Source organism: Alosa pseudoharengus, unplaced genomic scaffold (genome assembly GCF_046254945.1).
Source record: "Alosa pseudoharengus isolate Yale_2024_CS ecotype anadromous, Long Island Sound unplaced genomic scaffold, YU_APseudo_1.1 YU_APseudo_1.1_scf_24, whole genome shotgun sequence".
NCBI classification, from domain to species: Eukaryota; Metazoa; Chordata; class Actinopteri; order Clupeiformes; family Clupeidae; genus Alosa; species Alosa pseudoharengus.
Genome location: NW_027468689.1, coordinates 11,967,640 through 11,994,422, shown reverse-complemented (window position 1 = coordinate 11,994,422; position 26,783 = coordinate 11,967,640). Strand labels below are relative to the sequence as shown.

Here is a 26,783-nt window from a genome sequence, read left to right as displayed (position 1 = left end):
TCTGAGAGCCACCATAGCATCACTACTTTAACTTCAGATAGATAGATAGATAGATAGATAGATAGATAGATACTTTATTGATCCCCAAGGGGAAATTCAAGAGTTCGACAACGAGAAACTAAGACAATGTTAGCCCTCAAGTAAAAAAAAAAAAACTGTGTTTCTGTTTGTGTCTGTCTGTCTCTTTGTCTTTCTGTCTGTGTATGTGTCTGTTTCTCTGTGTGAATGTCTGTCTGTCTGTCTGTCTGTCTGTCTGTCTGTCTGTCTGTCTGTCTGTCTGAGTCTGTGTGTGTCTGTGGATGGAGGAGGCTAACTGTGCATGCATTTTGCTCCATAAGGTCTGTGGCCAGTCGGAGTCTGTGTGTGTATGTGTGTGCCTGTGGATGGAGAAGGCTAACTGTGCATACATTTTGCTCCATAGGGTCGGTGGCCAGTCCCATGGTGCCTGGTGGTATAAGGAACATACACACAGACAATAAGGTCTCGGGGCAGATGGCCAGCAACTCCGCCAATCACAACAGCGAAGACTACATGGGCATGGTGCACAGGCCCATGGGCAGCGGGGTAAGCCACTTAGCACTCACACTCTGCTCACTCTATAGCTGCCGTTCAACATAACCAACATTTTGTCACTACCTTAACCTATGCTATTTCGGCGGTGGTAGCGTAGTGGCTAAGGAGCTGGGCTAGCGTGCAGTAGCCTGAAAAGTTGTTGGTTCAATATCCGGCTTCCACCGTTGTGCCCTTAACCCTGAGTTGCACCGGGGACAATTGACATAAGTCACTTTGGATAAAAGAAAGCCTCTGCTAAATGAATAAATGTAAATGTACCCAGAGTCCTGTCTGTTGTCCAGAACCCTAGTAGAGGGAAGGTACTTTAAAAACTAGTGCTGACACTACTGACACTTGTGTGTCATGTGTATCATTGCTTGTCACTTTAGATCCACTTAACTTAATTAAGTACTTAGACAAGATCATGTACTTTAAAGCTAGCTCAGTCTGAGCTAGTGTCTGTATAGTGGTGTGCCGAGGCAGGGCTCTGTGGTCTCTTAACGGTTTGATGTTTTCTCCAGGAGAGTGACATGAGAAACGCCTCGTTCCCCCTCCGATCGCCTGTCTGCTCGCCTGCGGGGAGTGAAGGCACCCCAAAAGGTACGCCCTATACCATCCAGTACACACACACACACACACACACACACACACACACACACAGCGTGAATTCCCAAAACACAAACATACAATTTACTTACTCATTGTGATTTAGTTTATCCCATTAAAGGCTTACATGGTTACTGTGTGATGGGTGATCTCCATACAACTCGGTGTGCTCATTGAACTGTGTGTAACTCCAGTGCGCCCATTGAACTGTGTGTAACTCCAGTGCGGCCATTGAACTGTGTGTAACTCCAGTGCGGCCATTGAACTGTGTGTAACTCCAGTGCGCCCATTGCACTGTGTGTAACTCCAGTGCGGCCATTGAACTGTGTGTAACTCCAGTGCGCCCATTGAGCATTTTTCACATCTGTTTCAGCTGGCTCACGGCCGCCACTCATCCTGTCCCCGCCCCCTTACACGTCACCCCGGGATGCGGCGGCGGCCGCCGAGCTGCTGCTGGACTCGCCCGAGCAACGGAAGAAGCAACGCAAGCAGCTGGGCGAGGCGGCCGACGGCAAGACTGCCCCCGCCATGTACGACATCGTCAGCCCACCCTCCAAGGACTCGACCAAGCTCACGCTCAAGCTCTCGCGGGTCAAGTCGTCAGAGAGCGACTCGGCCGCGCCTGGCGGTGCCAACGCGGAGCTCCTCCCGGGCATGGAGCCCGGATCGGACGCTGAGGGCGAGCTGCCCTACAACAGCCTGCAGCCTTTCCGCAGCGGCGACCCGGCACAGAGGCTGGGCCCGGGGCACTGCGGCGGCGAGCAGTCGGGGTACCAGCAGGTGCCTGTTCTCCAGAACACGGGCGGCGTGCCGGGCCGGATGACCGCGGGCAGCGGCACGCCGTACGACGAGGCCGAGATGGACGCGCTGGCCGAGATCGAGAGGATCGAGCGGGAGTCAGCCATCGAGCGCGAACGCTGCTCCAAAGAGGTTCAGGATAAAGGTAGGCACACTGACAACAACAACAGCAACCACAATTACTCCACCACATTACCCAAAGTGCTTACTGACACATAAACTAAGCACACACTTACACAAATAGAGCATCACAGTCCCGCCCACAGCCGATGCCGGAAGTAAGAATTCAATACAATTTCTCCATTGACAATTGGGGTATAAGCCGTAAAAACGTAACTGCACATGGTAGACTTAAAGCCAGCTACGGCTGTACTAAGCAACTGTATATATGCTCATATAGACGCCAAAAGTTCATGGGGCACTAACCGTGTTTTGAGATAAATGTCTTTTACTCGCGATGTCTTGGATAAGTACTTCATTACCCACAATCCTGAACAATCCCACAGTGATGCCTCTAATTGGTGGAAAGGCCGTTATGGTCATGGTTTGAAACTTTCTCAGCAAAAATTGTTGACCAAGGTGGCAGAGTCTTTTACTGCCTATGGCGAAAATCTTAATGTGATTAAAAAAATTCTTGACAAATATTGGTACTTGAATCAACAAGGATTGTGGTTTATACATCACACGAACTTAGTCAGGGCCAATGCACCACTATAGACCACTGTAAATGTTAGTTTAAACACTCAAACTTTTCAGGTAGCTGACAGGCTAACCTTTAGCATTTCCGACATTGGATGTCATTACATAATGCAGCTAACATTAGCCTGTATGCTGCAACACAGGTATGAAATATATTATGTTTTAGTAAGTGTCCAAAGGGGTGATAGCCACTTTAAATCAGGAACTACTCATACCATAAACCACTGCACCTAAGCTCTCTCGGAGGAGGGGCGGGACTGTGATGCTCTATATGGACAAAAGTATCTACCATAACCATCATATTTTAATTCAATTTAAATTTTTAATAACTTTTTAATAACTTTTATTATATAAATAAACTTGACTATTATGGTTTCCATATCTGACTTTAAACACAGGCATGTTTTTTAGACGGCTTTTAAGTTCTGGTCCTGATCTCCCTGTTCCTTTGGTCCCACAGATAAGCCACTGAAGAAACGGAAGCAGGACTCGTACCCCCAGGAGCCCGGCGCCGGAGGGACTGCAGGGGCCACCGGGGGCCCAGGGATGGGCGGCGGCGGCAGCGCAGGCCACAAACTGGCCCCGCAGGAGGCCAGCGCTGCCAGCAACGGGGCGAACCGCCTCGCCCTCATGGTCAGCATCGACCTGCAGCAGGCCGGCCGGGGGGAGGGTCAGCTGGAGCCAGTGGCCACTCCTCTCCCCGCTCTGGAGGCACAGAGGTGGCCCGAGGAGGGGCCAGAGTCGGCGGGCGTCTTGCGCATGCGCTCGAAGACGGACGGCGAGGTGCAAAAGGCCGACGGGCGGCCGGAGGTTATCAAACAGCGCGCTGACACGCCACAGAAGCCGGGTCCAGACGGCCACGCCGAGATGCCCAGGCACAAGCAGGACGGGCGGCACGACCGGGAGCGGGAGAGAGACCGGGACTCGGGCAAGGCCAGCTCGGAGCGGAGGCCCGACGGGTCAAAACACAGGCACGACGGCAAGCCCGATGGCAAGAAACACCCCGACACCCCGCGGAAATCTGACTCGGCGCGCGACGGGCATCGAGAGGACCGACACAAGGACCGGGACAGAGAACGAGACAAGGACCGGGAGAAAGAGCGCGACGGCGACTCCTCTCGCGTCCGCCGGCCTGACACCCCGAAATCCTCAGACCGTCACGAACGTCGGGACCGGGAAAAAGACAGACGGTCACGGCCAGACGGTGAAGGGCGTGACCGCGAGCGAGACCGCGAGCGACGGGAACGGGAACGGGCTGACAGCCCCCGTGTGAAACAGGAGCGGGACGGCAACCGCCCTCGGCCCGACCGGCCTGGCGGGAAGGACACTGAGCGGCGGAGTGGAGGTGGCGACTCGGGCAGAAGCCGCACAGACGGTCACAAACAGCAGCAGCAGCCGCAGCCCGGCCCGGACAACAAACCTGGCAGTGATTTTCCGTCCTTCCTGCTCGGCGGGAAGTCTGGGGCGCTGAAGAACTTTGTGATTCCCAAGCTGAAGCGAGACAAGGACGGCAAAGTGATCGCTGACCTGCAGCGGGCGGAGGGCTGGAGTGAGCCCAGGGTCAAGCTGGAGCGAATAGGCCCAGAAAAGGGCCCGAGCCTGGACAAGGGCCTCAACAAGGGGCCCAAGCCTGTGGTGGTGCTCCAGAAGCTCTCCCTGGACGAGGTCCAGAAGATCATCCGCAAGAGCAAGAGCAGACCGTCGTCCTTCGGGAAATCCTCAAAAGGTAAAGTAGCTGGTTTGTTTAGTTTTTTTTTTTCCTGCTTTGTCGGCTGTTGGGTTTCCTGCAGTTTAGTTTGAAGAGATCAACACCACTCCTTGATGATACTGCTTCAGTCAGTGGGCAAAGCTTTCCGTGGTATTTTGATGAGACCTGTGTGCTCTTTGAGAACAGATAGGAACTGTGCGTTTTTCTCCTTTGGCTGAGTTCTCCCTTCAGTTTTTTTCCTGTTACTGTGATAATGAGAAAAATGTTTTGGGGTTTGGAGGTTGACTTGATAGGAGGTTGAACTGATGATTGAATCCAGCAGAAAGTAACTGACAAATTTGGAAGATATATGAGTTGTTTGATAACTCTACCTCATTGCTGTGGCATGCAGATATTGACATGATTAAATGGTAAACAATTCCCCCTTTGTCAGTTCCCACATTCTTCTTTCCAATCCACTGACACAGAAGATGGGGCTAAAGGTGGCTTCACATGCAAGGCATTGTGCACTGTACTCTTCAGGTCGCTGGGTTGTGCACAAAATACTAGTAGTCATAATTTAGCAATTGTTTGCACAAAATGGTAGAACCCACCGTGGCTCAAAGTTTGCGTGGGGGCTCGCTGAGTGGCTGCACTTTGGTCGGCGCAGCGGCAAACCACTTTACAACATTCAAACCATTGAAATTGCTGGGTCTCAGAGCACAGCAATGCCGTGGTTACTCTGTATGTGAAGTCTGCTTAGCAGGATTTATTGCATCTGTAAGTCGTACTTTTGATTTTGATTACCCTTCAACGCCTTGCAATTGTAAGGACAATAGAGATCATTTTGGGTTTGGGTGAAAGACACAGAATTTGTTTGCCACCGACTTTTGAAAGGTGTCAAGTCGTGTTTATTTATAAAGCACTTTAAACACAACACCAGTTGAAGTGCTGTACAATAAGAAAAAAACTTAACTTAAACTCTACCCTGGTGGAGTTGGCCACAAGGGTTGTCACACTCCTTGAATGTGCTTGAAAATGCTCCTGGAAAATAACTTTTCTGTGATGGCGTGAAATTGCTTTGGTCGCGGGTTTACTCTTTCCTTTACTTATAGACAAGTCCACTTATTCTCAGTTGAAGTGTTCATTAGATTTTTAAAAATGTCATGACTCAGTAGCCAAATGTGTTATGTCAAAGTCTGTGAGTTCTATGAATACGATGCAGTGTGAGGACCTTTTGAGGAATAAGCGCTGTTTCCTCTCCATGAGCAGCGTCGTATGACCAGAGTGTACTGCGGGAGCTGCCGCCTCACCTGATGGCCGAGATCGAGTCCACCATGCCCCTCTGCGAGCGCGTCAAGATGAACAAGCGCCGACGCAGCACGGTCAACGAGAAGCCCAAGTACGCCGAGCCCAGCTCAGACGATGACGAGGACGACTCCTTCGAGCGTGAGTAGCTCTGCTCTTCATCTTGGTCTGTGGATGTGTTTGGAGGATCTTCCTCTGTGTGGTTCAGTTTGTACCCCCTTGCTCACGATCATCCCTTTCTCCATCTTCTGCTACTGTCAAACTAGACCCAGCTCATGTAACTGGACCAGGGTTATTTGACCGCAATATTTCTCAACCCTTCTTTTGTCAGTTCAAACCAATCCACCCCGTATGTGTTATTCCCAGATCATGTACGTTTAGACAGGACCTGGATCACAACCTGGAAGAAAAGCAACAATTGGCAATTGACGAAAAATAAAGGTTATTGCCAACCTTGGTCTTGCGATTCACTCTGAAACCCTGGTCAGACTCTTTTCCAACATACCTTGAGAGGTCTGTCGCGAAGCAAGGTCACCCAACCCATTGTAACGCTGTCAGATCAAATCAACCAGAGTTGAGGCCTGCCTAAGCTCTGATATAAAAGAGGTGTTTGACTCTTGTTTTCGTCTGTGTGTCTATCTGTCATTTTTCAAATGCTGCTTTCAGCAGTATCATCTCCCTCATGAGAGACGTCCTCACTTCTGCCAGTGCCAGAGCTAAATGTTGACCTCTGACCTTTGCAATCTTGTGTGTTTTGGTCGTTGCAGCCTCACGGAAGCGGAACAAGCGGGAGCGAGACAAGGCGTGGGAAGGCGATGACCGCGAGCGACGGGGCTCTGGGGAGCATCGGCGCGGCGGTGGTTGGGGCAGTGGCGGCCGGCAGAGGGAGCGCAGCCCAGACGAGTCGGACGAGGAGTCTCCCCCACCTAGCATAAGCGACAGTGAGTAGAGTGTGTCTTAGGCAGCGCTACTCTGCACAAGATGTTTGGGGGGATGCTTGTGCACTTGGAAGTTCAAAGTGCACTTGGAAGTTCAAAGTACACAAGCGTGGAGGACGCTTGTGTACTTGGAACCGTAGCTTGTGGGGGCAAGAGGAACTCATCCATTGCTGCACGGGGACCTTGATGATACAAATTCTATAGACCCTTTCAAGAGAGTTCCATTATCAGCATCATAGTTGGCCCCACAAGACTTCCTTTTTAACATTCCATATGTTATCTTAATGCAGAGGAAGTAGATTGGGGCCCAAATAGAACGTTCAAGCATTGTTTTTGTTTTTATTGTTGAAAGGGTCTATATAAATCACAATGGAATTACATGTCTTCAAATCCTCTTCTCCCATCCAGTTGCCAGAAAGTTGAAGAAGAAAGAGAAGCAGAAGAAACGGAAGGCGTACGAACCCAAGCTCACTCCAGAAGGTAAATACGCAATCATTCCCTCTCCTCCCATCCTTGTACTTCAGTGATGCAACATGTGAGTTAATGAGGTCTCCATTATTGCCTTGACAGAAATGATGGACTCCTCCACGTTCAAGAAGTTCTCTGCCTGTGTGGACAATATTCTAGATAACCTGGAGGATGTGGATTTCACTGCGTTAGGTACGAGCAATTCCTCCTGCTTTTTGTGGAATGCTATTATCTAGTTGACCCTCAATGAGTTTGGCCTGTCTTTCACCCTGTCTTGGTTCTGCCTATGTTAGGAGTTACTCTCCTGATCTGAAATGTACTCTGAGAACATGCATTAGTCCCGTAGTCTCTTGTTGTGTAAATGCTGAAGCCATTTTGTATCCTTTGAAAACAGACGATGATGAGATCCCTCAGGAACTACTTCTTGGCAAACAACAGCTCAATGAACTGGGCAGCGAGTCTGCCAAGATCAAGGCCATGGGCATCACATTCAGGGTAGGACATGCATGCCACAGGCAGGTCTCACATGATGGAGCTTGTTGTAAAAGAATGGCCCCTCTGACTGTTGGGTTTGTGATTCACAGCTTCCATCTGACAAGCTTGTGAAGGTCTTGAACATTTTGGAGAAGAACATCCAGGATGGATCCAAGCTCTCAACCATGATGAATCATGTGAGTTAAAGATCACACATATACCCCCTTTTCCTACAAATTGAAATAGTTTTTGAGGTCTTAGTAAAACATGTCATACATTGGTCAAAATGCTTAATGCACCTTAACACATTTTCCAACCCTGTCTGAAGAACCTTGTTGACTTGTTCAGCATCCTGTTTGGGTGCCTGCTCCTTTACAAACAAGAGCATATAACATGATTGCTTTGCTTGAACATTTTGGTTATAGGCCCAAACTTGCAAACTTTTGTTCTTCAGTCATGTGCAGAGTCAACCTCATAAGCCCATAAAACGGAGGCATTTTTAAAATTATTATTCAACAAGTTTACCTCCATGATGTCATGTAACATGTGACCTTTAAACTGAACCTCACCATCTAACTAATGGGCTTGTAGTGTTGTAGGTTTGGAGTCTGTAGGTTTTTAAAGGTAGGAAGCACGGCTTCAGAATGTGGCAGTCGTACCATGAATTGGTTCTACCTGTGCACTTAACAAGTGATTTTATTAATTAGCTTATCTACCTGACTGAAGAGTTGTGCAAATGAGAATAAAGTAGCTTAGAGAATAGATGGAAGAAATACTTGGTTTATACGTCTCACTTTCTGAAGCTGGATTTCCCATCTCTGGTAGTGTTCAATGGTTTTGTTGGGATCCATGTCATTGTCATGTCAAGTGTGTTTGTTGTATATGTCACACATGGTCATTGGACTAAGCATCTCTTTATGGTTAAGGACGCGGATGCGGAAGATGAAGAGCGCCTGTGGCGTGACCTCATCATGGAGCGGGTCACCAAGTCGGCAGATGCGTGCTTGACGGCGCTCAACATCATGACGTCACCGCGCATGCCCAAGGCCGTGTACATCGAGGACGTCATTGAGCGCGTGTTGCAGTACACAAAGTTCCACCTGCAGAACTCGCTCTACCCCCAGTACGACCCTGTGTACCGTGTGGATCCACATGGAAGTAAGTCACGCATCCCCTCCCATCAAGTGCTCCACAGTCGGCAGTGTGGACCGGCTTTCCAATTTAGCTCTATATTTTTCTAGTACCTGCTTTTGGACTACAAACAAATTACAAATCAAACCTGTGTGTAAATCAGACTTTTTGAGTTGTGGACACATCTTTCTGACACATTCTGATTTAGCAGTGTTTGTGTTCATACTTAATTTTTGAGAAATTCACTGTCACTGATTATGTGTGAACTACTCCATGGGTCATTTGGTCTGACCTTGCTTATGGTTGGTGTGAAGTCTGGTTTTAGCTGTGACCCTAACTGTTTGTTTGTTTGTTTGTTTGTTTGTTTGTTTGTTTGTCTCAAGGTGGCTTGATGAGCTCCAAGGCCAAGCGTGCTAAATGCTCCACGCACAAGCAGAGGGTCATCGTCCTGCTCTACCACAAAGTGTGTGACATCGTCAGCAAGATCTCGGAGCTCCTGGACATCCAGCTGCTGACCGACACCACCATCCTGCAGGTGAGCTGCCGTGCTTGTTGCCCAGGCCTGGGTCACGACAAGGCGGGGATCAGCCGGCGGCAAATGTAACGCAACGCTCAGCCCATAATAAGTTTTATCTCGTTCCTAAGCAACACAAACGGTTTGTCAATTGAATACGTTCGCGTTGCTCCAAGTTTAACACTCAGCTTGTTCAACGCTAGCGTTGCCACCGTTCCGCTGCCGAACCATAGAGAACAATAGGAAACCTGCCGTTTGCCGCTGGCTAATGTGATCCACCACCCTTCTCTTCTCCATTCTTTGTGTGTCAATTGTCTGGCTGTTGTCGTTGTATGTTGAGTCACGCCAAAGGTGACTGTCATGACATGACGGACAGTACAGGTCTGATTGTGATTCTCTCCTCCAGGTCTCCTCTATGGGCATCACGCCATTCTTTGTGGAGAACGTGAGTGAGCTGCAGCTGTTTGCCATCAAGCTGGTCACCGCGGTGAGTACGCAAGCAGATGCACTCACATCCAAACACTCAACCGGCCATTTTAACCTAGACACACACACACACACACACACGCGCTAATGCAATGACCTCAACACACTCATCCACACTGCCAGACACATTTGCATGAGCACAGTCACACAGACGCCAACAACAAGCAATGTGTTAGCTTAAACACACCCACACAGACTCTCTCTCTCTCTTGCAGACACACACACACACACACACACACACACACACACACACACACACACAAAGACTCAGAGAGTCCCTGTCAGTCAGCCTGAGTGACGCGTGGTTGTGTGTGTGTGTCGCAGGTGTTCTCTCGGTATGAGAAGCACAGGCAGCTGATCCTGGAGGAGATCCTCACGTCGCTAGCCCGGCTGCCCACCAGCAAGAGGAGCCTGAGGAACTTCAGGTATTCCCACACTCACTCTTTCACTCTCTACGGGGGGAAAGCCCTCTGCCGTGGCTCCTCTGTGAAGGCCAGGAGTGCGCCGGACCGGGAGAAAGAGAGACCTATACTTAGTAAAAGCCAAAGATAATGTTGGTTTGGTGCATGTTGTTTTTAGTTTGTGAAAATGACAGGGCGGCTGTGTCTGGTGGATTGTCGTTGGTAATGGTAGGTGGTGGCACATCATTAAGAGGCTCTAGTTTCAGCTTCTCCCAAGCGTCTGTGCCTTGCATAGATGCTGTCAGTTTGGGTCTGTGGAGGTTATTATTTGGTGCTGCTGTCACAGCATGTTTGTGTCACTCTAAGCGTGTGTGTGTGTGTGTGTGTGTGTGTGTGTGGTCGGTCGGTCAGGCTGAACAGCAGCGATGTGGATGGGGAACCCATGTACATCCAGATGGTCACTGCTTTGGTGCTGCAGCTCATCCAGTGCGTGGTGCACCTGCCCACGGAGAAGGACGCAGACGATGAGTACGACAAGAAGGTGAGAACAGTGCGGAGGCTCCATGTCAACAGGCCATTACAGAGAGGCAATGACTAGCAACGCTTAGCTAGCAACGCAACCAAACCATGATGCCTATCTCATAATACATGATGCCTATCTCATAATACTGCCATCTCATAATACATGATGCCTATCTCATAATACTGCCATCAGGCCCATTTCACGGGCAGCCGTGGCCCACTGGTTAGCACTCTGGACTTGTAACCGGAGGGTTGCCGGTTCGAGCACCGACCAGTAGGCCGCGGCTGAAGTGCCCTTGAGCAAGGCACCTAACCCCTCACTGCTCCCCGAGCGCCGCCGTTGTAGCAGGCAGCTCACTGCGCCGGGATTAGTGTGTGCTTCTCCTCACTGTGTGTACACTGTGTGCTGTTTGTGTTTCACTAATTCACCGATTGGGTTAAATGCAGAGACCAAATTTCCCTCACGGGATCAAAAAAGTATATATACTATACTATACTATACTAGACAGAAGAAAGGCATCATCTTAGGAAGGTTCATGTCCCTGAATTCCTCAGTTCACATCTAAATGTGTAGGTTGCTAGTGACCCAGAGTGACGCGGGGTTTTTGTCATGATTGCCAGTGTTCTTGTCCTCGTCACTCATGATGAATTATGAAGATTATGGGTACAAGTTTATGATGGATTTTCTGTGGTCATTTTTCAGGTGGATCATGATGTCCTGATTACAAACTCGTACGAGACGGCGATGAGGACGGCCCAGAACTTTCTCTCTGTGTTCCTCAAAAAGTAGGTCAATGGGTCACCACAAGGTCATCGAAGACCGCTTAATCACCCTGTGGTCCTCCCCAAGACAGCTGTGAATTGCCCATCCGTTTGTCGTTTCCTCTTTCCGCTTTCTCTCATCCTTTCTCCTCTTCTGTTCCTCCCTCTCTCTCTCTCTCTCTCTCTCTCTCTCTCTCTCTCTCTCAGGTGTGGCAGTAAGCAAGGGGAGGAGGACTACCGGCCACTGTTTGAGAACTTCGTCCATGATCTCCTTTCCACGGTTAACAAGCCGGATTGGCCGGCTGCAGAGCTGCTGCTAAGCCTGCTGGGACGTCTACTGGTGAGATTCTGACACCTCTGGGGTCACAAAGGTCATAGGTCAAACCAAGCGGGCGCTAACTACATTCACAACTCACTAATAGTCACCGTTAGAAATCTTTGTTAGAGGCTTTCTCTCCTTGATCCTTGTTTATCTCTCTAAATCATTACACCGAGACTGTCTTTATTGTAGCTTTCTGTTATTGCCACTGTATCCTCCATCTTTCAGTCCATTTGAATGGGTCATTTTGGATCTGACGTTTCTCCGGTCCTCCCTCATCTCAGGTACACCAGTTCAGTAATAAGCAGACGGAGATGGCTTTGCGTGTGGCCTCGCTGGACTACCTGGGCACAGTAGCCGCTCGTTTGCGCAAGGACGCAGTCACCAGCAAGATGGACCAGAAATCCATTGACCGAATATTGCGGGAGGTAGACAAAATGATTTCTTCCAGCTGTTTGATTTGGTTGAATGTTCCACCTCCCTCCCTTGTTGGTCAAAAATGTGTTATGCTGTAACATTTTAGGTAGGCTTAATAAAGCAAACTTCGATGTTGGAATTTAGGTAACTGGGTCCTGAAATTTTTTGAAAAACAAAGCAAGCTAGTGTCTCAAGCTTCAAAATAATTGGTCACTGTCTCTGTGGTTGTAGACCATAATGTTTTTTGGTCATGTGCAAACGGTGGTGGCTGCTGAGTGTGTTGCTGACTGTCCTCAGCGAGCTGCTGCTTCTAGCCCTGACCCTGTGCTCTGTGTCTGTTAGGCCTCGGGCAACGATGAGACTCAGCAGCTTCAGAAGGCACTGCTGGATTATCTGGACGGGAATTCGGAGAACGACCCCTCACTGGCGGTGAGTCAGCCAGGGCAATGCCAGCCATACTCTCCCCTCCAGCGAGGGCCAGGAGAAACTGGCAAAGCTTCTAAGATGTGGTCTCAATTTTCACTTGTGTTCATAGAGAGCACAGATTGGACTCATTGTACTGGTACAGAATCTACCTCTTCCTAAACCCCGCTCTCTCTGTATCTCTCCCTAAACCCCGCTCTCTACCTCTTCCTAAACCTCGCTCTCTCTCTCTACCTCTTCCTAAACCCCGCTCTCTCTCTACCTCTTCCTAAACCCCGCTCTCTCTCTACCTCTTCCTAAACCCCGCTCTCTCTCTACCTCTTCCTAAACCTCGCTCTCTCTCTATCTCTCCCTAAACCTCGCTCTCTCTCTATCTCTCCCTAAACCTCGCTCTCTCTCTCTACCTCTTCCTAAACCCCGCTCTCTCTGTATCTCTCCCTAAACCCCGCTCTCTCTCTACCTCTCCCTAAACCTCGCTCTCCCTCTCTACCTCTTCCTAAACCCCGCTCTCTCTCTCTACCTCTCCCTAAACCCCACTCTCTCTCTACCTCTTCCTAAACCCCGCTCTCTCTCTACCTCTCCCTAAACCTCGCTCTCCCTCTCTACCTCTTCCTAAACCCCGCTCTCTCTCTCTACCTCTCCCTAAACCCCACTCTCTCTCTACCTCTTCCTAAACCCCGCTCTCTCTCTACCTCTCCCTAAACCTCGCTCTCCCTCTCTACCTCTTCCTAAACCCCGCTCTCTCTCTCTACCTTTTCCTAAACCCCGCTCTCTCTCTCTACCTTTTCCTAAACCCCGCTCTCTCTCTACCTCTTCCTAAATCCCACTCTCTCTCTACCTCTTCCTAAACCCCACTCTCTCTCTACCTCTTCCTAAACCCCGCTCTCTCTGTATCTCTACCTTTCTCTTTCACTTTTTCTTTTTCCCTTCTCGACCCTCTCCCTCCTTTTGACTCCTCAATCCTCCCTCTTCTGCGATCAGTGTCTCTGTGTCCACTCCAACTCACTCTCCTCTTCTCCACCCCCCCCCCCCCCCCCTCCAGTTTGCTCGGAAGTTCTACATCGCGCAGTGGTTCCGCGACACCACCACGGAGATGGAGAAGGCCATGAAGAACCAAAACCAGAAGGACGACGACTCGGACAGCCAGCACCACGCCCGCGAGATGGAGACCACCAGCGAGATCATGCAGCGCGCCGAGGAGCGCAAGAAATTCCTGCGCGTCATCGTCAGGAGCTTGCCCGCGCAGTTCAGCTCACTCAAGTACGCGTCCCAGTCTAACGCCCCCCTCCTCTGCAGCCAGTCATTTCTATGTAATAAGCGGCTAAAAAGATTTTGGTGTAAAGCTGTGTTCGGACCGTGAGACACTAACAGCGATGCAACAATGAGAGAACGCGAAACGTTCATTCATTAAATTTCAGCAACTTATAGCGATTTGAGGAAAAATGATTGCTGGAGGCATAAAATTTACTCAACAAAGGTGAACTAATCTCAAATTTTAGGCAACAAACCTGTCGCTTAACTGATGCTGCATAAATATAAAGCATTTTTGCTTACTGGCAAAAAAACAAACAATGCAGATCTGCTGTGAATTTGACTCAACCTTCAATCCCTGTTGATTTGTAGAATTGATATTTGTGACTATATCCTTTAACGCTTTTTCCCTGTTGATCAGTGGAATTGATGTTTGTGACTGTCTTTTAACGCTTGTTCCCTGTTGATCTGTAGAATTGATGCTTGTGACTATGTCCTTTAACGCTTGTTTCCTGTTGATCAGTGGAATTGATGTTTGTGACTATGTCCTTTAACGCTTGTTCCCTCTTGCCCCTTTCCCTCGCTCTGTAGGATGAACTCGGACACTGTTGACTATGAAGACGCCTGCCTGATCGTCAGATATTTGGCCTCCATGAGGCCGTTTGCGCAGAGCTTTGATATTTATTTAACACAGGTGGGTTGGAGCTCAGTCATGGCCACAGTCGTGTGCATGATGACAAACTTGATAAAGGCTTCTTGCCAAAACGTCTGTCTTGAACAAATAACTTGAAAAGAGATCAGTGTGTGCGGCTACCCTGTCCTTATCCATGATAACTACTCAGCCAGACACTAGAGCTGACATCCAAGCCTGAGCCTGTGTTATCCCTGCACAGATTCTGAGAGTGTTGGGGGAGAGTGCCATCGCGGTGCGGACCAAAGCCATGAAGTGTCTGTCGGAGGTGGTTGCTGTGGATCCCAGCATTCTCGCAAGGGTGAGTGAGCAGCTGCTGTTGCTGTGTGCTTATTGCTGCTGAAGGTCAACACTTCAGAAGGGGTGTGTGTGTTTGTGTGCTTGTTTGTTGGGGTACTTAGGAAACAAAAGTTAAAGTTGACTGGTATTAATTAGCAAACACACTTATCCAAAGCAACACAGTCTCGCAACAGCAAGTTTGGGAATTAAACCAGTGATACTACTCCAGACTTCGATAACCTTACTTAGTGCACTTTTATTTTTAAAATCCCTGTGTGTGTGTGGTTTCTGAATGTTTGTTTTTTCCTCTACGTTTGTGTGTGTGTGTGTGTGTGTGTGTGTGTGTGTGTGTGTGTGTGTGTGTGTGTGTGTGTGTGTGTGTGTGTGTGTGTGTGTGTGTGTGTGTGTGTGTGTGTGTGTGTGTGTGTGTGTGTGTGTGTGTGTGTGTGTGTGTGAGAGAGAGAGAAAGAGATGGAAAGAAAGAGAGCGGGAGGTTGGTGTGTATGGGTGGAAGAGTAGTTTTCTAACTATGTGCAGACTGCCTGAGTGTCGTCTTGACCGCGCGCGTGTGTGTGTTTTTCTGACCCCCCCCCCCTCCACCCATCAGTCGGACATGCAGCGCGGGGTGCACTGTCGTCTCATGGACAACTCGACCAGCGTGCGCGAGGCTGCCGTGGAGCTGCTGGGCCGCTTCGTGCTGAGCCGGCCCCAGCTAACCGAGCAGTACTACGACATGCTCATTGAGAGAATACTGGTGAGGAGGCCGTATGACTTTTGACATCTTGCCAAATTCTCACCTTTGACCCCCAGATGATGGAGCACAATTGTAAAATGAGTGTAACCACAGCAATCAAAGTAATGTAATGTCAATGGAATGTTCTTGCCAGCCACCTAACCCTACAGGTGTAAGTCAAACCCATATTGATTGATCTGGAAAAAGTGATTGAGAACATCCTGCTAGATGACTGGTCATAGCTTTCACTAACTTTGAGGAGCAGCAAGTCCAAGTCAGACTAAAAATCTGTCCTTTTCACAAACATTTTCTGTAGTATCTGCTGTTTCTATTTTTCTATTGATTTCTCATATTTATCGAAATCTGCTTTTAAACTGAAGAGTGCAGATGTTCCAATAGCATGCAGCATCACTGGTTTGTGGTGGTGAGTCTTGGAGTGTTTTGACCAGTCAGGTGTCAGATTAGACGGGTAAGCTGTCGCTCATGGAGTGACCCAAAGAACCCCAACAGCCACCAGCTGTGCAGACCCCAAGGACGTCACTATCCAGACGAGGGTTCAATCGGAGTATGAAAGTTCACGTCAGGTGATGTGCTCAGCGCCACACTGCCATCTAGGGGTGGGGAAGCGTAAGCACAGCTAGTGCGACTGGTGCCAGGGCTGTTAAAGGTTGAGGTTTTTACAGTTGCTTTTATTGGTATTGGCAGAGGTGAAACCTGTAGCACCGCTGTTCTGCGTTGTCAGGTGTTTATTAGTTGTTTAATTTTATTCTTTTAATAATGTGATTATCTCTTCCTGGTGTCTGATGTTGTTAATACCATAATGTTGACTTTCATCCCACTTGTTGGGTGAGGGATTATATGAAGCTTCTGGCTGCTACCCTAAATGCATTAAAGTGTGTGTGTGTGTGTATGTGTGCAGGACACGGGCATCAGTGTGAGGAAGAGGGTTATTAAGATCCTGAGAGACATCTGCCTGGAGCAGCCCACTTTCAGCAAGATCACTGAGATGTGTGTGAAGATGATCCGCAGGGTCAACGATGAGGAGGGCATTAAGGTGTGTACACACACACACACACACACACACACACACACACACACACACACACACACAGTTGCAGTTTGAATTTGTTGTTTTCATGAGGTTACAGGTGTTTCCTGGGTTAAAGCAGGCGGACCACTGAACATTCGCCAGCCGTTGAATAGTGATAATTTTGCGCTCTGCTTCCTTGCAGAAACTTGTGAATGAAACATTCCAGAAGCTCTGGTTCACGCCAACGCCGAATCACGACAAAGAGGCCATGACCAGGAAGATCCTCAACATTACTGACGTGGTGAGTTGTGTTTGATTCCCTAAGAAAAGTCCCGGCTGTGGACATATGCCCAACACGTCAACACATTTGTTATGAATGAAGGGATTGTGACCAGTGTCAGTGGAGATGTGAAATATGAGACTGATTCTTTCCATTCTCCCCTTGTGTAGGTGTCAGCGTGCAGAGATACGGGTTATGACTGGTTTGAGCAGCTGCTTCAAAACGTACGTTTCTGATTCATACATCTGTGGAATTTATTTAAAGGGAATTTTTTTTTTCCAGGGCTGAAAAAGTGATCATATTCAATTAATTAAAACTTCTTTTTTTTTTTGGCGGACGAAAAGTCACATGTCCTGTACTGCTTTATAACCTTAACCCCATTAGCTAGTGATTCTGTGGTCTTTTAATACTGTGTGTGTGTGTGTGTCCAGCTGCTGAAGGCAGAGGAGGATGCCTCCTACAAGCCGGCGCGTAAAGCCTGCGTTCAGCTGGTGGACAATCTGGTTGAGCACATCCTCAAGTATGAGGAGTCTCTTGCAGGTACAGAGCCTCTTAAGATGACCTTTGATTAATTCGGTGTATATCATGTTAAATTGCCAGAAGAGGTGTTGTAACTTTGTCATCTTTTTTACATAGTTGTGTAGGTAACACATTGTTACATTGACTAATTGATGTGTGCATGTATGTCTTCTCAGACTGTGAGAATAAGGCAGTGAACTCCAACCGTCTGGTGTCCTGCATCACTACCCTCTACCTCTTTAGTAAGATCCGTGCGCAGCTGATGGTCAAACATGCGATGACCATGCAGCCGTACCTGACCTCCAAGTGCAACGTAAGCAGTCTTCCTAACTATCTACCTACACTGCAATCCTTTAGACCCTCCGTTAAGATTCATATCTGGAAGACCATGTGCGGAAACTGTATTTCAGACGTTTGCAAAGCTCTTTTTGGAATTAATGAATGAGTGTGATGGAATTCAAGTGGGCTGTGGAGTGGTAAATAGCCTGGGCCTGCAAGTTGTCTGCTAATGTGTGTTTGTGGCAGAGGGGTTGTGGCAGCAAAAATCTGACTAATTTGTTTGTTTGGTGAGTGCTGTTCTGAACATGTCAGAGATGGCTTAGATTGGGTGTTGCTGGTTTTTGGCATGTGATGGTTTGTTATCTGCAATTATCTGATGGTTTGTTATGAGATGCAATTGTAATGGGCCTGTTGTTCAAATCACTTTTGCAGAAACACATGGCTAGGCCTTGGATTGTATTCCACACAGCCTATCTCAATACTAGCTCTTTGCCGCCATCTAGTGGTGGTATGCTGTATGCACATGTATGTGTTTGTACATGGGATTCTCTGGTGCTGACCTTTCTCCTCAACATCCCTCTTTGTCCACTCAGACTCAGAATGACTTTGTGGTGATCTGCAACGTGGCCAAGATCCTGGAGCTGGTGGTGCCCTTGATGGAGCACCCGAGCGAGACCTTCCTCGCCACCATCGAGGAGGACCTGATGAAGCTCATCATCAAATACGGCATGCTGGTGGGTGAAACTACAAGTTACAGTGGGCACAAAAATGCCTTGCTGACGTGTTTTGCAGCACTGCTTCCGTATAGTTGGAACAGGCATGGGAAGCTTGAACGGAACACTGAGGTGCCTTGTGCAGATGTAGTTTGCGTACAACAATAAACTCACTTCCATATTTCTCTTGGTCTTTTCTGTCTGTCTCTGTCTCATCGTCAGGTGGTGCAAAACTCAGTTAGCTGCCTTGGCGCTGTTGTGAACAAGGTCACTCATAACTACAAGTTTGTTCTCACCTGCTTCAACCGATACTACGGTAAGATATTCAAAAAGAAGTCTTCAGACCTCCTGAATCTCAATGCAGTTATGTCCGATTTAAAACAAAACGACAACAAACAAAAAAAACTGCACCCAGGTGATTGATGAGGATTTGATTGACGTGTGGGATGTTTCTTGTGTGCTCTGTTAGGTGCGTTGAATAAGCTGAAGGTCCAGCACCAGGAGGACCCGACCGGCTCGGTGCTGTCCAGCAACAAGCCTGCACTGCTGCGCTCACTCTTCACTGTGGGGGCCCTCTGTCGGCACTTTGACTTTGACCTTGAGGAGTTCAAAGGCAACAGCAAGGTACAGTATACCCTCTCGAGGCGAAGAATTAAACAGGCTTGTGTATAATGAACAGGAAATGTGTGTGTTGAATTGTTGTGTGCACATTTATTTACTAAATTACATCCACCTGAAAAAGATGCAGGGGTTCAGATGTTTCCTATAAACAAGGCATTTGAGGAAAAATAAACTTCAAGCGAAGACCTGTGTGTCCTGTGTTCAATAAAGTATCTATCTATCTAAAAAAAAAAAACTTGGAATTTCCCCTTGGGGATCAATAATCTATCTATCGATCGATCGATCGATCGTGTTCTGGTGTCCCTAGAGATCTGTTGTTGTCCGCTCTGACAGACTCCTCGCTCTTGCTTTTGTTCAGGTGGTGATCAAGGACAAAGTGCTGGAGCTACTGCTGTACTTCACCAGGACGGACGATGAGGAGGTCCAGACCAAAGCCATCATTGGCTTGGGTAAGACTGTGTGTCGGAAGTTGCTGCAGGCTATTAGAATCAGCACATTTCTTTACCAGCGTTAGAGGGCTTGTCTGTGTATATGACTGTCAATGTATATGTGTATGGTTCAATACATCATTAAATGCCTTTTAAAGTGGAATACTTTAATTCTAAAGCACTTCAGGTAGGAAGCTTTATTATCAAGCTTTTAAAATAACTCTATTACAGATAAAGTACTTAAGGTTGTGTGGGTACGGCAGAGCATTTGGAAGTAATTACTTAGAAATATTTGATTATAACATACAACTTATAATCAAACTCTTAGTGCATGAGATTTTTCTCAAGGATTTATGAGGCAAAACTTCACTTTGTCTTGGTTCAGTCTAATAGTAATAATAATACATTTTATCTGTAACACACTTTACATTTTCAACATATCTCAAAGTGCTACAGGTTAAAAGCATCATTAAAAACAGTTAAAAGTGGTAAAAAAAGGAAAAACTTGTCATCTTGTCATGGTAACGGAAATGGCATTGAAATACTGCATCACACTAGTTCTGACTTACCATCTGTCTGCCCCCATCCAGGCTTCCTGTTCATCCAACACCCAGGCCTGATGTTCTTCCCGGACGTGAAGAACCTCTACAACGACATCCTGTCAGACAGGAAGAGGTCGGACAACCTGAAGATCCAGGTGTTGAAGAATCTGCAAACGTACCTGCAGGAGGAGGATTCGCGCATGCAAGAGGCCGACAGAGAATGTGAGTGTGTCTAACGTACCCCCCGACCTCACATGTCGGCACCTGGAGTAGTATCAGTCATCAACCTGTAGAAAACGAAGGCTGCTGTTTGTACATTTACATGACCACAATGTTGGTTAAGACTGGTTATTCACTCTTCTCTTTGTCTACTAGGCCTTCTAAATTCTGAATGTCAAGCACATGCAAAACTCAAACTTTCCATTAAGTTCCAACTTAGAGAGAGAAGTCTGTTTCAATTCGTTGAGTTAAGTTTGATTGTCAGGCCCTGCTGACCTGCTCTCTCTCGCCCCCTGCAGGGAAGAAGCTGTCGAAGCAGGAGGACCTGAAGGAGATGGGAGACATCTCATCCGGCATGAGCAGTTCCATAATGCAGCTCTACCTGAAGCAGGTGCTGGAGGCCTTCTTCCACACACAGTCCAACGTCCGCCACTTCGCCCTCAACGTCATCGCCCTCACGCTTAATCAGGGCCTCGTCCACCCTGTGCAGGTACACGCGTGCACTCTCACACACACACACACACACACACACACACACACACACACACACTGCAGTCACCCACACAAGCATGCCTGTGCTGGTATACACAGATGTATCCATTCTACATGCAGGTAAAACATGCCCGTGACCTTTCACCTTTGTCACATTTACAGTGTGTGCCCTACTTGATCGCCATGGGAACGGACCCCGAGCCCAGCATGCGAAACAAGTCAGACCAGCAACTGGTTGAAATCGACAAGAAATACACAGGATTCATCCATGTGAGTTTTTCTTACAACCCACTCCACACGATACACTCAGATACACATGGCAGTATGAAGATATTTACATTTCCACATGCTGACGTGGATTGAACAGAACTTCTAAGACGGATAGTTCCGGCCCTTGATTATGATTGGCCCCGCTTGGCGTGCCTAAACACACACCTTAGCTGTTCTAAAACCGCTGGAACCTATGGCCTCCTGGGTCTTTATTACTTAATTATAGATCTTTTCAAGTAGAGATTATACTTTAGCAGAAGCTGAGAGCTGTTCCCTTTCAATATCCAATGCAGTTGGAGTGAAACAGTCAGTCGTCTTATTTGTTTGTTTGTCGTGTGCAGATGAAAGCTGTGGCGGGCATGAAGATGTCCTACCAGCTGCAGCTGTCCATCGCGGCCAAGCCGGGCTCCGTGGTGCGGGGCTTCCGGCAGGACGAAACCCACTCGGCGCTCTGCTCGCACCTCTTCAGCATGGTGCGCAGCAACCGGCAACACCGCCGCGCCTTCCTCATCTCCCTGCTCAACCTGTTCGACGACAGCGCGGTGAGGATTGCTGTGCAAATAATCAAATCAGTTTCGATGATTACTTCTCCTGATTATACAAACAACATAACAATTACTTTGCTGCATTCTGTTCTGCAACAATGCTCTCGGTTTGCCTTGAATGCACCCCAGCACATTCCTTTGCTTTATAGTGGTAACTGTTGTATTAAGTCCTTTCTTTTGGCCTGTTTTTTTTTTTTTATTTGTTTTTAAGTTTAATTGTATTAATTTAGAAAATCATTGAGTAATTGTGTTAAATAGTCATGATCTGAATTGTGATTCGAAGCAGCCCTAGGACAAATTCTCATGTGGAACATGTGATTATGGTTCCCATGGTTGTTAAGGAAAAATAACCGATGCAGCCTGTTGAATAGACTTGAGACTTGTTGAGCACGAGCCGCAACTCTCAACATTTACTTTCCCACTCTCTTTTCAGAAAACGGAGGTTAACATGCTTCTCTTCATCGCCGACAACCTGGCCTGCTTCCCCTTCCAGAGCCAGGAGGAGCCGCTCTTCATTATGCACCACATAGACATCACACTGTCTGTGTCAGGTAGCAACCTGCTACAGAGCTTTAAAGAGGTAGGGACACACACCCAATCACTCCACACACACAGTGCATACAATCTCTGCCAGTAATCTGCTTTAACAGTCTGCTAACTTACTGCTACAACAAATCATCAAAGCGATCATGATCAGGTGAAAAAGCTGCCCTGGCCATTACAAAGCTTTACTGAGGCACTCCAAATTAGACACACACACTTGCGTCCATTCATTCATTTAGTCACACTATTACAACAAATCACTAAGGCAACCATTATTAAGGTCTCATGTGTACAGACCTTACTGTCCGTATTGACCCTAGGCAGATGGGTCAGGCCCTTGAGTCGTGGATCTGCTCGAGGTTTCTTCCTATATGTATCTCCAATTCTAGGGAGTTTTTCCTCGCCCCTGTTACCCATGGGCCTTCTTTCTTTCTTTCTTTCTTTCTTTCTTTCTTTCTTTCTTTCTTTTCTTCCTATTTTCTTTTTTCTCTGATTGCCTACATTCTGTAAAGCGCCATGATACATGTGTAATGTTTTGGTGCTCTATAAGCACAATAAATTGAAATTGAATTGAATTATCAAGTTAGATACAGAGCTATGAGGAGGTGCTCCAACTCAGACCCTACACACACACACATGCATTCAGTCATTTACTGCTCTCATTCACTGCATAAGCCATGAGCATTTCTGCCACTTATTTATCCGGCAGGCCTTTTGAAAATCCAACTCGTGTAGAAATGAGACTCGGCTATTAACAATCCCTCTACCCTGCAGTCTTTACAGAAGGAGCCCAGACATCGAGATAAGAAGGAGAAGAGAAGAGAGAGGGAACGTGAGCGCGAGAGGGAGAGGGAGCGGGAGAGGCAGCGCGACTACAGCTCGGACGAGGAGAAACTTCACATGAGCGCGAGCAGCTCGGACGAGTACGACGACGAGGAGGTGAAGAGGAGGCCAAAGAAGAGTAAGCGACAGGCGGCTGGCTTGGACTCGGACTCCGACTCGGACGTGGACGACGTCGAAAAGGTGATGGACCGTCTCCCGGAAAACCCCATCCCGTTGCTGGACTTTGCCAACGCGTCTCAGGGCATCCTCCTCCTGCTGGTGCTGAAGCAGCACCTGAAGAACCTCTACGGCTTCTCCGACAGGTGGGGGACCACACAGACACAGACGCACACACGCGCACACACACACACACACATACACACACACACACACACACACACACACACACACACACACACACACACACACACACACACACACACACACACACAAATCTAAATTCCTAACCTTAGTAAACACACAGAAACACACATGTACATCTCTGTTCCAACTCCATGGTAATGGACACACAACACTTCATACAAACTATACTCCAGTCTGAAATGTCAATTGTGAATTTCTCAGTTGATATTTTTCAACTTCATCATTAGAGACATTCTTTCTGTCTCTCTCCCTGCAGTAAAATACAAAAGTACTCTCCCACGGAATCAGCCAAGGTGTACGATAAAGCCGTGAACAGGAAGAACAATGTGCACTTCAGTCCCCGGCAGACCCTTGAATTCCTCAGCAATGATCTGTCCAAGGCTGACATCACCTACGATCTTAAGAAGAGGATCGTCAGGCAATATCTGGACGTAAGCATGCCCCCTCTATCAGTTTCAGCTGCCTTTTTTTTTTTTTCAAACTTGGGAATGGCCATGTATATGTATGTTTGATAAATTTGACTGAACTTGGAAATGACCAAACAGTTTGGACCCCCTGACCCTGTCATATTCCTCCCCCACCACCACAGTTCAAGGTTCTGATGGAGCACTTGGATCCAGATGAAGAGGACGAGGAAGGAGAGGCTGCCTCAGCGAGCGCCAACGCCCGAAACAAGGCCATCAGCGCTCTGCTGGGCGGTTCTAGCCCCAAGAACCACCCGCCCCCACCCGCCGATTCTGAGGACGATGAGAGTGACGGGGATGAGAAGACACCTGGGGTGAGAAAATAAAGCCAAACATCTCAGGAATTGTAGTGTCATTGTAGTGTCACAATCTGGAATTGTAACAAGTCAATTGTAGTGTCACAATCTGGAATTTTAGTGTCATTCCGTAACAAGTCAATTTATGGAGTTGTTGTCAGATCTCAGATTCAGTATAAAAATGTTCTGGACATCAGGTCACACTGACCTACATTAATCTACAAAGTCTGGTTGTTGGAATTGGGGTTTAGGTAAAAAAGCAGGTTTAAGAACTATCCATAAGACTATTTGTGGGCAGTAAAATGTCGTGTTTGTGAAGATCCACATTAGAGCATGTATTGAGGTCACTTTCCACAATATGTGGAAAAGGGTTTTTGTGGTCATATGAGACCACAATAGCGCTCTCTGGTCAATCCTCAAAATGTAAATGTAACACTGTCCACTGCTTTGGCACAGATTGTTTTCCTAACATGCTTTTCTTGGCTTGTTCGTCCTAGTCATCACGGCGCTCGCGGAGTCGAGGGGGCGACTCGGCAGAAGCCACTGGCCACATGAACGAGGCGGTGGAGGCCATGGACGTCATCGCCATACTCTGCCCCAAGTACAAGGACCGGCCGCAGATCGCACGGGTCATCCAGAAGACCAGCACGGGCTACAGCGTCCACTGGATGGCCGGCTCATACTCCGGCACGTGGGCGGAGGCCAAGAAGCGTGACGGCCGCAAGCTGGTGCCCTGGGTGGACACCATTAAAGAGTCGGACATCATCTACAAGAAGATTGCCTTGACGAGTGCGCACAAGCTTACTAACAAAATGGTGCAGACTTTACGGTCACTGTACGCGGCCAAGGAGGGCAGCTCCAGCTAATCTCTCTCCCCCACACACACACACACACACACACACACACACACACACACACTTACACACTCATACCTTACATATACACGCAAAAACACGTACGTGAACACTTCGACAGGAACTCTCTGCAGCCAAACTTTATTGGGATTCCGGCATTTTCTAAAAACCCTATAGAGGACATGCGAGAGTAGTGCAGACACACAAAATAAGAGTCGGTTGTGGGGCGGGGGGGGGAGGGCCAGAGATGGGCGATGGAGGGGAGAGGAAAAACGTGGAGGGACGTTTGTGGTCTGTGTTGAACTGCTGGTGGATCAATGGGACTCGACTAAGTTAAACAGGACAAAAGAAATTGTGCAGAAGGACTTGCTGGGATCCAGGACATAAAGACACAGACAAATGGGGAGACGCACACATGGAAGGAGAATGTTTGGGAAGCAATGTGTGGGAGCTCCTTCGCTGTTGTGCAGCAAACTCGGTTGTTTGATTTTTACTCCCACTGTATCATAGTTTAACACACCAAGAAGAAAAAAACAAAAACAAAAATGTTTATATCTGACAAAAAAAAATCTGTTTAAAAAAATAAACTTAAAGTGAATGTTGGAAATTAGTCTGTTGATGTTCTTAATAAAGTGTTCTTGGAGTTTAACCTCGCGGCGGATGGATGGATTTCTTTAGCTTAGTGCAGTATCCAGGGCAATGACCTTTGACTTCGCCCCTCCCTTGTTTGGCCCTGCTGTCACGGTGAAGTCTCCAGGAAGTAATTTATTCTGTTTGAACCGGAGCATGCAGTATCGGTGGCCTACAGGAAGGAGCGGTGTCGGTTTTATTTTATTTTTTTCTTTTTTTTTTCTTTTTGTAAATGTAGATTTTGATGTATTAGGTCAACCCCCCCCCCCCCCTAGAGAGAGAAAAGGGACCCCCCCCCTGCACTTCTGGAGGAGCAAATACTGCAATAAATTTTTTACTTCTCTTTGTTACTCGTCTCATTTGCGTTTTACTTTATTTTGTTTTCATTTCGGTTTTGCTTTGATTTTTGCATTCTATGGCAGACGACGTGGGGATAGGCTGATAGTCATAGCCTCAAAGCCCTGTGAAAGCTTATGGGCCTCCTCTAGGCAAACAGCCTCTCTAGGTATTAAAGGTTTTTTTAAGGTAAACTGGGTGTTATGAACTCAACCCAAATCGTAGGGGTTTGTTGCTCTTTCAAAGTTTTTGAAGTTTTGATTTTTTGACGATTCATTTGTATGCAAATGTAATACTTTTTCCAACCTGTAGTTGTGTTAAGCTGCCAATCTACTGCAAGACATTGGTGGCACAGGCACGTTGGGTGAAACATTGAAATGATGTTTGAGGGGAAATGGGTCATTCTGGATTTCATTCCTGAAAGTATGTTTACTACTGTGCATTAATGTGACAGCGTCCACCTGATGACCCCTGCAACCTGATGTCACAGTGAGGTTTGTTCTACAATCAAGTCCAAGCGCTAAATTAAGGCCTGTGTGTGTGTGTGTGTGTGACTGTTTGTGTGATTGGGGGTAATATGAAACAAATTTGTCAATAAAAAAACATGAAAATCACAAAATCTTCAAATGTGGTGAAACTCATGATTTGACAGATTGCAGGTCTCCAGTAATTGGGGCAGTCTGTCTGTTATAGTCAGTTCTATCGTTTATTATTATTCTATTGCATATGTTCGGGACATCGCATACACTCGAGACATCGGAGAAGAGGGGACTTCTATTCCACCCATTTAATCAAATAAGAAGTACCTTAGAAACCAATTCTCAGATCATGGCAAAGTACTTTTTCAAGTGCCCCCTAGCTTAATCCACATGTCCTTGTGTAATAATTACAGCTAAACTCGAATTATAAATCACATACACCTGATGTAACATGTATATTTGCGTGCAAGAGATAGTTAGCCTACAGTATTTTCTAACTCAACAGTTACAGAGAACTGCAGTGGTAGGCATATCATAACAGCTACAGAACTGCAGTGGTAGGCATATCATAACGGCCC

General features: G+C 47.5%; 1 protein-coding gene across 1 annotated transcript in view; it reads left to right on the top strand.

Moving 5' to 3' along the window:
* The window catches only part of nipblb (NIPBL cohesin loading factor b), a 51,701-nt gene extending 25,423 nt beyond the window's left edge, over window positions 1–26,278 (top strand). Inside the window, exons 7-47 of the mRNA XM_076303170.1 lie at window positions 422–564; window positions 1,074–1,152; window positions 1,532–2,101; window positions 3,116–4,381; window positions 5,615–5,791; window positions 6,418–6,591; window positions 6,997–7,068; window positions 7,159–7,248; window positions 7,451–7,551; window positions 7,641–7,727; window positions 8,457–8,688; window positions 9,045–9,196; window positions 9,582–9,662; window positions 9,986–10,086; window positions 10,474–10,603; window positions 11,288–11,370; window positions 11,554–11,686; window positions 11,950–12,093; window positions 12,425–12,511; window positions 13,548–13,765; window positions 14,348–14,450; window positions 14,650–14,748; window positions 15,334–15,480; window positions 16,379–16,513; window positions 16,692–16,790; window positions 16,940–16,993; window positions 17,201–17,309; window positions 17,465–17,601; window positions 18,161–18,301; window positions 18,503–18,596; window positions 18,750–18,904; window positions 19,260–19,350; window positions 19,920–20,093; window positions 20,390–20,580; window positions 20,745–20,852; window positions 21,194–21,394; window positions 21,831–21,977; window positions 22,715–23,085; window positions 23,403–23,577; window positions 23,736–23,924; window positions 24,404–26,278. Coding sequence (XP_076159285.1) covers window positions 422–564; window positions 1,074–1,152; window positions 1,532–2,101; window positions 3,116–4,381; window positions 5,615–5,791; window positions 6,418–6,591; window positions 6,997–7,068; window positions 7,159–7,248; window positions 7,451–7,551; window positions 7,641–7,727; window positions 8,457–8,688; window positions 9,045–9,196; window positions 9,582–9,662; window positions 9,986–10,086; window positions 10,474–10,603; window positions 11,288–11,370; window positions 11,554–11,686; window positions 11,950–12,093; window positions 12,425–12,511; window positions 13,548–13,765; window positions 14,348–14,450; window positions 14,650–14,748; window positions 15,334–15,480; window positions 16,379–16,513; window positions 16,692–16,790; window positions 16,940–16,993; window positions 17,201–17,309; window positions 17,465–17,601; window positions 18,161–18,301; window positions 18,503–18,596; window positions 18,750–18,904; window positions 19,260–19,350; window positions 19,920–20,093; window positions 20,390–20,580; window positions 20,745–20,852; window positions 21,194–21,394; window positions 21,831–21,977; window positions 22,715–23,085; window positions 23,403–23,577; window positions 23,736–23,924; window positions 24,404–24,772 — 7,409 coding nt within the window. The 3' untranslated portion in view covers window positions 24,773–26,278. The remainder of the gene's footprint in view (window positions 1–421; window positions 565–1,073; window positions 1,153–1,531; window positions 2,102–3,115; window positions 4,382–5,614; window positions 5,792–6,417; window positions 6,592–6,996; window positions 7,069–7,158; window positions 7,249–7,450; window positions 7,552–7,640; window positions 7,728–8,456; window positions 8,689–9,044; window positions 9,197–9,581; window positions 9,663–9,985; window positions 10,087–10,473; window positions 10,604–11,287; window positions 11,371–11,553; window positions 11,687–11,949; window positions 12,094–12,424; window positions 12,512–13,547; window positions 13,766–14,347; window positions 14,451–14,649; window positions 14,749–15,333; window positions 15,481–16,378; window positions 16,514–16,691; window positions 16,791–16,939; window positions 16,994–17,200; window positions 17,310–17,464; window positions 17,602–18,160; window positions 18,302–18,502; window positions 18,597–18,749; window positions 18,905–19,259; window positions 19,351–19,919; window positions 20,094–20,389; window positions 20,581–20,744; window positions 20,853–21,193; window positions 21,395–21,830; window positions 21,978–22,714; window positions 23,086–23,402; window positions 23,578–23,735; window positions 23,925–24,403) is intronic.
* The last annotated feature ends 505 nt before the right edge of the window (window positions 26,279–26,783 follow it).